We start from the raw sequence: 11,783 nt of genomic DNA on the forward strand, positions 1-11,783 counted from the left end.
CGCCCCTGGGGTAGGGTGACCCGTGTATCAGTTATGATTTTGTGCTTAGGGGCGCCTTAGGCGCCATAGCCTCAAGTGGCGGGCGGGTGATCGGCCCGCGAGGCGTTAGTAACGGCTACGCCGTTACAAATTTATATATCATCTGTTTGCCGTTGCTATATAATATATTAGTAAATACCTATTATAACAGTTATATATAACATTAGAATAAAAAATTAAGATAACAGCTGTTACATAATATTTATTATATAAAATATATAACTCGTTTACTGTGTTGTTATATAATGTGTACGAAGAATAGTTATATGTTTCTTCATTTGCGTGTTTTGTGCAATGCTGCTAAATTTCGCGGTTTTTGTATACACACGGTCTTTTCCCGCGTGCTAAATGCATAATGTGGTGACAATGAAAAACCAATATTAAAGTAGCGCTGGTGTCGCAGTAATACGTGATCGCCTCTCTAATAAAATATGATTTATGGTTGAATTATTGTTGGCAGGAAAGCCGGCAAAAAATATTGTGCTGTGCCTTCGTGTTGCAAAAGATTCACTTTCTTTACATAAACCAAAGACTGTAAGTATATTTAAAGTACTTATTATAAGACTGTTATATATTTTATATAACTGCGATGTTCGTCATTCCTCTAATATGCTTTTTCTTACAGAGATTAAAACTCTCTCCATTGAAAGATTTGATCGCCACATCTCGAGAGACCCTGAGCTATTGCTATTTGATCGTAATTCGTTTATCGTAAGTACACAATTATTGTGGATGAGCTGTGGAATGCTGGATTTATATATTGAAGAAGCCGGAAAGTGTAAATATTATTAAACAACACAATTATTAATATTGCAAAATTTTTTAGGTTATATAGCGATATAGCCATAAAAAATATTGTAATCTGTACGCTATATATATATATATATATATATTGTATATATGTTTTATTTCATAATTATTATTTGCATATTATGTTCTTTATTAATATTATATATACTTAATAGATTAAATCAGTAAATAATATTTTATTCATCATTAGACATTTGTGAAGTGTCATCGAAGCATCAATTTTTATGGTTTTCATATATTTTATCATATATTTTACAATAAGTCATTGTCAATAAGTGTATTAATTTTTTAAAACTGCTCTTTAAGATATTTTGCATATACAGTTTATATATATATCGCATATTTTATTTAATTTTTAATATGCTTATTGCCATATTATCTATTCGCATTTTGTTTCAGATTAATTTGATTATTTGTATGTAAAGTTTACTTGTATTTTATTAATATTTGCATATGATTTTGTATCTTATATAGTTAACTAAGATTTATTAATATTCAAATATTTTATTATTTTTTTCTAACTACTATAACTTAATTTTATAAATTTGTTCTAATTTAAATAATCGATCAAAATTATCAACATGCCAAAAACATATCACCATTTATCAAAAAGACGTAAAAATCAATTGATTTCATGTCATATGTCACAATTACATAAAATTACAACTACAACATCAAATGTTTCCAAAAAACATTTTAAAATTAATTCTGCTAATATAGAAATGGCCTGTAATTCTAACTCAGAGAATACATTTTCAAATGAAATTAATACTCTTCTCAGTGATAACATTTTTGATGCATCCAATAATATCCTTAATCCATCAATGAATAATAGTTTTTCAGCATCTAATAGTTTTGACATTCCTATTGCATCAGATCAAGATAGTTCTTCATTGTCTAATTTTTCTTCCAAATCAATTGATTTTAATAATGAAATCTCGGTACAAAATGTACAAAACTTAAGTTTACAAGAAGATTTGCAAATCTTAGTTTCAAAGCATTGTATTCCTCAAGGTACTGTAGATAAACTTCTTTTTATTTTGCGGAAACATGGTCATAATGATTTACCTGAAACGTGTAGAACTTTAATGAAAACACCACGTAATACTTTTCAAAATATATCTGCTGTTAGTGGTGGAAGATACATTCATTTTGGATTAGCTTCGGGAATAAAATACTCTATATCAAAATATTGTAAAATTATGCCTCGTGAAATAAAAATAAATATTAATATCGATGGTCTACCTTTAAGTAAAAGTTCAAGTAGCCAGTTTTGGCCTATTCTCGCATCAATTGAAATTAAAGATCTTTATACCGAGCCTTTTGCAGTTGGGGTATTTCACGGAATGTCCAAACCGAATAATGTAAATGATTTTCTTCATCCTTTTGTTAATGAAGCACAAATTGTTTTTCGAGATGGTATATTATTAGATAATAATTTCTATTGTAAAATCATATTGAATGCAATTTTATGCGATGCTCCTGCAAAATCATTAATCACATGTACCAAAGGTCACACAGGTTATTTTTCATGTTCAAAATGTTTTCAAGAAGGTGATTTTGTATGTAATCGAGTTGTCTTTCCGGAAATTAATTGCACACTAAGAACAAATGAATCATTTCGTACTCGTAGTCAAGAGGAGCATCATATAGGTGATTCAATTTTAGAAAATCTCCCTATAGATATGATTTCACAAATTCCTTTAGATTACATGCACCTTGTTTGTTTAGGATCGAGGCGTTTATTACAATTTTATGTCAGGGGTAAGAAAGGTGTAAGATTATCCAAAGTTGCAATTGATTCTATTAATAAACATCTACTTGACACAAGAAAATTTATAACTAAAGAATTTGCGAGAATGCCAAAAAGTTTAATATGTATTGATAGTTGGAAAGCTACGGAAGTTCGCCTTTTTTTACTTTATTTGGGTTTAGTTTTGTTAAAGCCATTTTTGTCTAAAGACTATTATAATCATTTTTTATCACTAAGTATAGCTATTCGTATATTTGCAGATCCAAAAAAATGTTTAGTTCTTAACGATTTCGCACATTCCTTGATAACCTGGTTTATTTCAAACTATAGAAATGCTTTTGGACTGGAATATCTTTCACATAATATTCATAATTTAGAACATCTTGCAAATGATGTCAAAACTTTGGGATGTTTAGATGCTTTTAGTTGTTTTAAATTTGAGAATCACATGCAAAAAATTAAAAAGCGAATAAAAAATTGTGGCAAACCATTAGAGGAATATTCTAATCGAATTTTCGAATTAAATCAACTTCCAGTAGAAAAATCATATTTAAAGTCATATCCTATTATTCATTTTAAAAAGACAATTCAAAACACTAATGATATATCTCATTTAGAGTTCAATGGCTTCAATATTTTTACAAAAGAAAATGAAAACTGTTGTTTGTTGAACGATAATTCTTTGGCATTTATTTTAGAAGTAATTTTAGATAGTAATGATGTTCCATACATAAATGTAAAGCGAATTTTATATACCGAACCATTTTTTAACACTCCATGTGATTCTAAAGAACTACTGGGTATACAAACTTTTTTGGAAACAAGTCCTTTTAACATAGAAAAATTGCCGGCAACAAACATAAAAACAAAATGTTTGAAATTAAAACATCTTGAGTTGCAAAACACATTTGTTATAATTCCACTTTTGCATGCATGTACCTAATTATTCTTATTTTGATTTTTTCTTTTAAAGAATTATTCTCATCTTGCCGTAATTTTATGTTCTTTTTAACAGCTTTATCATTACCAAGATTAAATACTTTAGTGTTTTTTTTTAAAGAATGATGAGATAATACTGCAGGTTTTTTATGACTATTTTGATTTTCATATATTGCTATGTATGGTTGGTTTTAGCTTTAAGTTGTTTAAAATATTAAATAAATACTTTGATATTACCTATAATTAAGATTATTTTGTACCACGCCTTTTTTCACGGACAATACTTTCGTTTTATAACAAACTTTATATTCTACAAAGAATAATAGCTATGTACATATATACATACACACATATATTAGTATAGAATCTATAGTGTCAAACTCACACACATCCTCGATACCCATCGTTCTACCTGAACATTACGGGTGGTGTGCGAATTATAAGACACTCTGTATTCTGCATATATATTTTTTTCAGAGAAAATGTCCGAAACAAAATTGTACGCAATTGTACAATTTTTAGCTGATGAATCTTTCTCAGAGATTCCAACAAATTGGATTCAACGAAATAATGATGGCTTTATTTGTTGGTGGCCTAACACAAAGAATATCAGTTCGCTTATTAAAAATCGAGATGAACCGGATAAAAAATTATGGTCAAGATTTGATATAACGGTGATAAAATATTGTTGTAAGTAATAATTTTATGAACACTATTTTAATTATATTTTCATTATTTTAATTTTTTTAACGTGTAAATGCATATTTTATTTATATTTTGTGTCAAAAATTAATTTATTATGATTACTATATGCATATTATTACGGATGTTATTGTTATTGTTATTATATTTATATGTACATATGTATTTATTATTATTATTATTTGGGTAGCGTCACTTGCATCTGCTCGCAAATCAGCTGCAGATGCTCAGTATGGTACGACTGATGAAGAAAAATGTGGCCGAGGACAAAGAAAATTAAAGAAAAATGAATATTATTTTTCTGAGAACGATGAAAATGATTATACTGACGATTCGAATGATGAAGAAAGAAACGCGTGTGATGATGATGAAGAAAATTACGATAACGAAAAAAACAAATCGGTTAAACACTTGAAACAGAGTAAATTTTAACATTTACTTTGAATTAAATTTTTTTATATAATTGCTGAATATTTGAGATGCTTATTTATTTTTGTTTGTTATTTTCTTATTATTTTATTTTGTTTGCAGATATTAATCGACCTGTTTTTAATTCTATTCCTGAATACAATTCTCAGCAAAAAGATAATTGTTGCCAATCTATCAATACTTCCAGTACTGATAAAAATTCAAATTGTTTTGTTTCCAAAAATACTGATAATGAAATTTCAGTATCACGCACAAGTAAGTTTATATATCTTACAATTTCTATGAATATAATAAAATGTAAATATTAAATAACCAACAATTGTAATCTGTAGATAACAACAAATGCAGTTCTAATGAAAAAACAAAAAAAATTACATATTCTGATAAGTCCGCATCACCCTCTGGTATAATGGATATTGAGAGTATTCCTATCTTAGAACTTCCAGAAATACAAGATATTTATAAAATTCTAGAACGGATAGAAAGTAAGTTATGACAAATTATATCTGCAACGTATTATATGTACAATATTTTAAGAATTTATTAAATATTTAATACTCATATATTTAATACTCTAATATACTTAATATTTAATACTAACACTGTGCGTGTGTGTCAATTATATGGATGATGTTTGCAATTATAAAAATATACAGAAATATATATACATATATATATATATTATATATATGTGCACGCTATACGTTTCTTTTTAATTGTAGCAGGTTTAGATAAAGTTATACGTGCAAACGTTGCTACCAATTTCGAGCTAAAAAGTATCTCGAGAAGATTAAGTACATTGGAGTCTGGTCAACGTAATGATGCAGAATTGACAGAAAATGATATGGTAATGATAATGCCCTTATTGCCACTACAAACAGTCGAATCTATAAAAGAATTCGAAAATTTAATTATATCAAACGAAATTGCTGCATCGCAATTTGTAAGTTATTTTTCATTTGCAATTATTTCTACATCTGTATAGAGATCTATCTATACCATTTACTATATCATTTCCATCTATATCATTTCTATACTAAAAAGGTTCCATATAGAAAAATGAATAAGTTGAATTATATAGAACATTAAAGTGAATGCAATTACCCATTGAATAAGAATCGTTAATTTTTTTAAAAGAAATAGTAAAGAGAATTAATTCATATGTATTATGTAGAACTTCTCATTTTTTTAAATATAGAATTATTTTTATAACCTTTTTTATATGCAGTTTTTATACATTTTTCAATAAACATTATTAACTACTTTCTTTTTCTGAATTTATAGTATAGTTGATATATGATATTATCTCTATATTATATATTATTTACATAAATTTATTGTTAATTTCAGAAAAAATTGATCCTAAAAGTTGGAGGCACCACTCCACGAAATAGCGTTCATCGTACTTTAGAACGAATAATCAGCAATAAATGCGCAATAAATTGTTCCTGGAAAGGCGTTCGATTAAATTATAAAATAAGCAATTTAACATTTATTAAGAATATACGTGGTAAATATTTGAAAATTATATTTAACTACTTTTTAAAATTCTTTTTCAATTCTTTTTAGATTACACAAACGTACATTTTTTTTATTAGATACTATTTAATTATTAAATATAATTTTCCTTTCATATACATGCATATATGAAATTGTGTCAGTATATTAATTAAATTTTAACTTATTTTACAGATATTATATGCTCTGTACATTCAGGTTTAACTGAATCCGAATTCGATATAACTGCTGCGGAATGGTTCAGGTTTGCAAAGCACCGAGCAATACGGGAAGAAAAAAAAATCTATAATACATAGTGCTATTTACATTTAATATACTCACACACGTTAAACACACGTTAAATTGCTTTAGTTTAAAAATTCATTTATATATCTTAATTATTTGTGATATCATAAATATGTTTTTGTTTCGTTATTTTCTTATAATATATATATATAGAAAGTTTACATATATATGTTATATATTTTTATTCAGAAATTTTATTTATATTTTATATAGTTTATATACGTATATATAATTATATCATTTATGATAAGAATAAGTTTCTGTGGACGTATATTATAAGAGGATACATATAAAATTGAGTGATTTTAATAATAACCATATAATAATTAGAAAAATAATATATAATTTTTAAGTTTTATTATTTCGTTTACGAAAATTATAAAGTTATAATGTCTAAATAAAATTAATGATCTATATACAGGGTGTCCGGTAATGGTCGCCTCAACCGTCGTGTGCAGGTAGAGTAAGTTAAATCGAATAGGAAAGTCCTCTACCGTTTTGCGATTTTCGCAATAATTATTGTGTTATTAAATAAAAAAGATCGGCCAATCTAAGCGCGCGACGAGATGAGACGGCCCCCTGTCACACGATACACGGCGCGCGGCAAAGCGGAGGGAGGAGCGAACGCGATGGCTACGAACGGCGCGTAACGCTAAAGCTCCGCGACAACTATTTTCTCTCTTTCCCTTTTCATCTCACTTTCTTTACTAAAAACGAATCTTTTTATTTTCAAAATGGCATCTTGATTAATTATTGTAAAGTACAGTTTTGAAAAATTAATAATCGCATTGACATCATTTTCGACGATGTATCTCATTAAAATTTAACATGCATACAAAGCAAAATAAGAGTCTGATGCAAATCACACCATACACGGAGAGAATTTTCTCTTATTAGAATTTATCCTGAAAATCATGGTAATCGTAGGATAATATGGTGTAGGAAAAATTTTATAAGAGTTTCTCTGATTAATATTTACTACATTAAAAATTATTAATATGAACATAGTAAAATTAATCGAGTACATTTTTTATTTTATTGTGGTAGATATTAATATTTTTATTGTGGTAAATATTAATCAGAAAAATTCTTATAAAATTCTTTCAATACCATTGTCCCACGATTACCATTATTTTTAGAGTAAATTTTAAGAAAAAATTTTCTTTGTGTAGTATTCGAATACATCCTATCAAAATTTTACGTTTTTTAAAATAATCAATAAATGATAATAATGAGAGAGGGAGAGAGAAAGAAAGAGAGAGTGAGTGAGTGAGTGAGGAACGTTATCATTTATGATAATAACGTTCCTCACTCTCTCTCTCTCTCTCTCGTTATTATCATTTATTGATTATTTTAAAAACGTAAATTTTGATAAAACGTATCCGAATACTACACATAAAAAATTTTCTCTTAAAATTTACCCTGAAAATCATGGTAATCGTGGGACAGTAAGGTACTGGAAGAATTTTATAAGAATTTTTCTGATTAATATTTACCACAATAAAAATATTAATATCTACCACAATAAAATAAAAAATGTACTCGATTAATTTTACTATGTTCATATTAATAATTTTTAATGTAGTAAATATTAATCAGAGAAACTCTTATAAAATTTTTCCTACACCATATTATCCCACGATTACCATGATTTTCAGGATAAATTCTAATAAGAGAAAATTCTCTCCGTGTATGGTGTGATTTGCATCAGACTCTTATTTTGCTTTGTATGCATGTTAAATTTTAATGAGATACATCGTCGAAAATGATGTCAATGCGATTATTAATTTTTCAAAACTGTACTTTACAATAATTAATCAAGATGCCATTTTGAAAATAAAAAGATTCGTTTTTAGTAAAGAAAGTGAGATGAAAAGGGAAAGAGAGAAAATAGTTGTCGCGGAGCTTTAGCGTTACGCGCCGTTCGTAGCCATCGCGTTCGCTCCTCCCTCCGCTTTGCCGCGCGCCGTGTATCGTGTGACAGGGAGCCGTCTCATCTCGTCGCGCGCTTAGATTGGCCGATCTTTTTTATTTAATAACACAATAATTATTGCGAAAATCGCAAAACGGTAGAGGACTTTTCTATTCGGTTTAACTTACTCTACCTGCACACGACGGTTGAGGCGACCATTACCGGACACCCTGTATATCATATATAAATAATAATCTTATAATCACTTTTAAAGCTTCAAAAACAATATAAAAAATTAAGTTTAATATATGTATTAATGCATTAAATTTAATAAAAATTAATTAAATGATATTTTTAATCTTTTATTAATACATAATCTTTTTATAATATTATTTTCAAAGCTTGAAAAGTGATTATGAGGAAAGATTGTTATAAAGATTATTTTACACACACACACACACGCACGCACGCACGCGCACACACAGCACGCATCTCTCAAAAAGAAAAATTGTAGTTGCTCAACAATTTAATAAATTTTTTTGTTGTATAATATATTGTAATATAAACATATGTATATAGTGCACGATGTCAATATATTAGCTTTTCTGAAAAATTTGCATGTTTTAAAAAATATAAATTTATAAGTTTTATGTTGACATCGTGTCATTATGATTATATTCATATTATTCAACAAAAAAATTTATACAAAATTATTGAGTTACTACGATTTTTTGTTGAGAGATGTGTGTTGTGTGTGTATGTGTATATAAATTTAATTGTAACAATTATATAAATTAATACATTAAGAACACATAACATACATTAAGTTGTTATATAAATATTACATATATATTCAAAAACATTTGAAAATTAGATGTAACATTCATATAACAATTATATAAATATTGAACCAGTAATCTTAATATGTTATATCTTAATTATAAATATTATAGTTATGTTCTTAATGTAACACAATAATATTACATTATATAATTGTTACAATTAAATGTATAACTATTATATAACATTGTTGCTTCCATGAGTGGGAAATTACAAGGAATGAGAGTATTACATGTTGCAATCCTGTAATATTACTTGTTATATTTTGTTACACTGAGTTATGTAACCGTTATAATATAGTTATAAAATGTGTTTGCTGGGTTGTTACATAAGATTCACTCTAAAACGATTTTTAATAATTATAAAGTGATAAAGTCAAATTGTATTTGCATTATGACAAGTAATGAACAAACTATCAATACGTTACCTTCAAGAAAATTGATAATCCTAACTCTTTGATTACTGTGGAATGTGAATGTCCAAAGCTCTTAGGTTATATTTCAGTCAATTAACAATCAAAGAGCTTTATCACAATAAGCGTAGACCTATAATATTTAATTACACGCTATGGTTAATAAGTCCAATATCAGAACACGATAAAATGTTTTATTTCCTTTATTAAATTTAATGAATTTATTATTAAGAAATAGAATTGTAATATTTTCAAGTATTCTACAAAGTAAATGATATTTTACAAAAATAAAATTTTAATAACTTAAATTGTATATATTTGTTACACGTAACGTTTTCACCAACAGATTTAGAATATAATCATGTTAAATCACTATATTCCTTATTAATTTGATTGCATAGAAAATATTTAATTATCACGCACATGATTTTATATAATAAACAATTATCTCATCAATATGAATATGTGCAGATATAATATAATAAATATAAATATGTGAATATATTATTCTGTTTGCAATTTTTAATTATTAAATTATATTATTTCCAAATTATATGCATAATAGATATGCAACAAAACAATTATTATTAACAATATATATTTGCAATCCAGATATTATATAAAACTATTCACACACAAGAAAAATAATATTTTGAAAAGTAATTGCTGGTGTACGATTACATTTTTGTTTAATTGGCAAACAAATATTTAATAAAATTTATTAATTTAAAAAAAGGAAAAAGAAAAATGAATCTTTTCAATATAAAAAAAATATAAATATATAAATAAATATATAATAACAAAATATATACATTCTAAGCATTTAAATAATAATACAATTTTAAAACAAGACCATTTATATAAATATTTGTATACAACGTATTCTAATTATGTTATTCAATATTTTCCAATATTTCTCTCTAATAATTTATTTATAATAATTAAACACAATTTGAATGTAATACGTGATTGCCATTTTCCAAATTATGTAAGCTATTATCTAATCGTGTACATAAAATTTTTCAAATATTTCAAATATATATCAATTGAGATATTTAATTTGAAATATTTATTTTATTATTATTTTGTACATATGCACAAAACATAACTTCGGAATATTTCAAATACATATTAATTGAAATATTTAATTTCAAATATTTATTTTACTATTATTTTGTAAATATACTTAAAACGTTACTTTCGGAATATTGCATATACACACCAATTGAGATATTTTATTTGAAATATTTATTTTCATATTATTTTGTAAATATACCTAAAACGATAACTTTGGAATGTTTTAAATATATATCAATTGAGATATTTCATTTGAAATATTTTTAATATATACTATGATGAAATATTTCAATTGTAACATTTATGATTTATATCAAAAACAAATACGTAAAATGTATCATTTGAAATCTAAATGAAACAATTTGAAACATTGCATGTATATTTCATGTTTAGTGGGTTAACGTTAACAGGAATTTTCAAGATCTCTGCAAGGTCGAATGAATATCAGCATCATCTGCCTTTCTTCACATCCTATGGTGTTTGTTTAAAACATTTTTTCGTCTTGCATATTTAACAAGTTTATTTAAATGTCGTAAGAAGTTTTATTATCAATAAATCATCAATGCCTCTTAAAAATTCTTGTTTAATCTGTAAGTAAATCCTGTATTTATAAATCTTGTTTGTACAGAAATACCTATTTCATAAGTATATTTTGTACTTATTAAATATCTCGAAAGTATATAGAAAAATTTCAGACAAAAGTTGTTTAGTTTAAAGGGAAAACAAAGATAGGCATTTAACTTCGATTGATATTCATCATTTTGTGCATAAAAATCTTGAGGTAAGATTATTGAATCAAATATTGTGAAGAATCGATATATTAAAAAAAAAATAAAATGTTTCTATTTATAAAAAAAATTAGATTTACTTCAAATTTTCGATTATGATTTTTAATTTTAAGAAATTTTAGGTCTACTGCATTGATGATTTATTTACAATAATAATAAATAAATACTATTTTGACGTGTCAATGTGATTACGTGAATTACAAGTACTATACAAAAGAAAAATGAACAGATGTAATTTCATTTCTTTTTAACTGCAGTTTCTGAAGTATTGTTTAATTA

General features: G+C 25.9%; 2 protein-coding genes across 4 annotated transcripts; both read left to right on the top strand.

The window, feature by feature from the left end:
* The first annotated feature begins 504 nt into the window (after nucleotides 1-504).
* LOC114941213 (uncharacterized) lies at nucleotides 505-6,864 on the top strand. 3 transcript variants are annotated; one of them, XM_029316117.2, is made up of 9 exons: nucleotides 505-573; nucleotides 665-817; nucleotides 4,019-4,231; nucleotides 4,434-4,664; nucleotides 4,775-4,927; nucleotides 5,005-5,157; nucleotides 5,395-5,519; nucleotides 6,023-6,182; nucleotides 6,365-6,864. In XM_029316117.2, the coding sequence occupies exons 3-9, from the start codon at nucleotides 4,024-4,026 to the stop codon at nucleotides 6,484-6,486; spliced, it is 1,152 nt and encodes a 383-aa protein (XP_029171950.1). In that variant the 5' UTR covers nucleotides 505-573; nucleotides 665-817; nucleotides 4,019-4,023; the 3' UTR covers nucleotides 6,487-6,864. The 3 variants fall into 3 exon arrangements, with proteins under 3 accessions (XP_029171950.1, XP_029171947.1, XP_029171949.1); XM_029316114.2 differs by having other exon boundaries at nucleotides 5,395-5,615; nucleotides 6,365-6,815; XM_029316116.2 differs by having other exon boundaries at nucleotides 665-750; nucleotides 5,395-5,615; nucleotides 6,365-6,815.
* Nucleotides 1,622-4,028, top strand: LOC146723004 (uncharacterized). The gene has a single exon (XM_085483362.1). It carries the CDS (start codon nucleotides 1,674-1,676, stop codon nucleotides 3,543-3,545), a length of 1,872 nt encoding a protein of 623 aa, XP_085339488.1. The 5' UTR covers nucleotides 1,622-1,673; the 3' UTR covers nucleotides 3,546-4,028.
* Nucleotides 6,865-11,783: the final 4,919 nt, after the last annotated feature.

Source organism: Nylanderia fulva, unplaced genomic scaffold (genome assembly GCF_048542155.1).
Source record: "Nylanderia fulva isolate GAGA-0341 unplaced genomic scaffold, ASM4854215v1 Scaffold248, whole genome shotgun sequence".
NCBI classification, from domain to species: domain Eukaryota; kingdom Metazoa; phylum Arthropoda; class Insecta; order Hymenoptera; family Formicidae; genus Nylanderia; species Nylanderia fulva.

What these genes read in the sequence shown, in the direction of transcription:
- LOC146723004 (XM_085483362.1), top strand. Translation starts at nt 1,674, where the DNA reads ATGAATAATAGTTTTTCAGCATCTAATAGTTTTGACATTCCTATTGCA.
- LOC114941213 (XM_029316114.2), top strand. Translation starts at nt 4,024, where the DNA reads ATGTCCGAAACAAAATTGTACGCAATTGTACAATTTTTAGCTGATGAA. An exon ending in AATTCTAGAACGGATAGAAA is followed by an intron (nt 5,158 to 5,394) that starts GTAAGTTATGAC and finishes TTTTAATTGTAG; the next exon opens with CAGGTTTAGATAAAGTTATA. An exon ending in AAATTGCTGCATCGCAATTT is followed by an intron (nt 5,616 to 6,022) that starts GTAAGTTATTTT and finishes TGTTAATTTCAG; the next exon opens with AAAAAATTGATCCTAAAAGT.